The following is a 594-nucleotide window of genomic DNA, read 5'->3' on the forward strand; positions in this document are numbered from 1 at the left end:
TGTGAAAGCGAGCCAGGCACAGTGCTGGGTGCCGGAGGCGGGGGCACGGGGTGCCCCTGCTCCTGGGCAGGTTGAGGGTCCCCAGGGTGCCCCTTCTCCCAGGTGAGTTGGAGGACCACAGGGTGCTCTTCCTGGGTGATCTGGGGGTCCACGGGGTGCCCCTGCCCCTGGCTCGGCTGGGGGTCCCCAGGGTGCCCCTTCTGCCAAGCAACCTGCGGGTCCGTGGGGTGCCCCTTCTCCTGGGCAGGCTGGTCCTCCACCAGGTGCCCCTGTTTCCAGGTAGATCAGAGGCTCACAGGGTGCTCCTTCTCCCAGGTGGGCTGGGGGTCCATGGGGTGTCCCTGCTCCTGGAGAAGCTGGGGGTCCACTGGGTGTCCCTGCTCCTGGACAAGTTGGGGGTCCATGGGGTGCCCCTTCTTCCAGCTAGGTTGGAGGTCCGTGGGATGCTCCTTCCCCTGAGGGTCCGCAGGACATCCCTTCTCCCCCGTTGCCCACCTAGCTGGCGGCGTCGAGGGTCTGAAATTTCTGCCGCAGGTCCCTGACGAGGCCGTGGCGAGGGGGTTCGGGGGGCTCAGGGGCATCGGGGGGCTCGGG

General features: G+C 68.5%; 1 protein-coding gene across 1 annotated transcript in view; it reads right to left on the reverse strand.

The window, feature by feature from the left end:
- Positions 1-495: 495 nt before the first annotated feature.
- Positions 496-594, reverse strand: part of PLEKHG3 (pleckstrin homology domain containing, family G (with RhoGef domain) member 3) — a 5,398-nt gene continuing 5,299 nt past the window's right edge. The window contains exon 17 of the mRNA XM_010564377.1: positions 496-588. Coding sequence (XP_010562679.1) covers positions 496-588 — 93 coding nt within the window. The remainder of the gene's footprint in view (positions 589-594) is intronic.

The sequence above is a fragment of the Haliaeetus leucocephalus genome, unplaced genomic scaffold (assembly GCF_000737465.1).
Source record: "Haliaeetus leucocephalus isolate CR32 unplaced genomic scaffold, Haliaeetus_leucocephalus-4.0 Scaffold177, whole genome shotgun sequence".
In the NCBI taxonomy this organism is placed as follows: Eukaryota; Metazoa; Chordata; class Aves; order Accipitriformes; family Accipitridae; genus Haliaeetus; species Haliaeetus leucocephalus.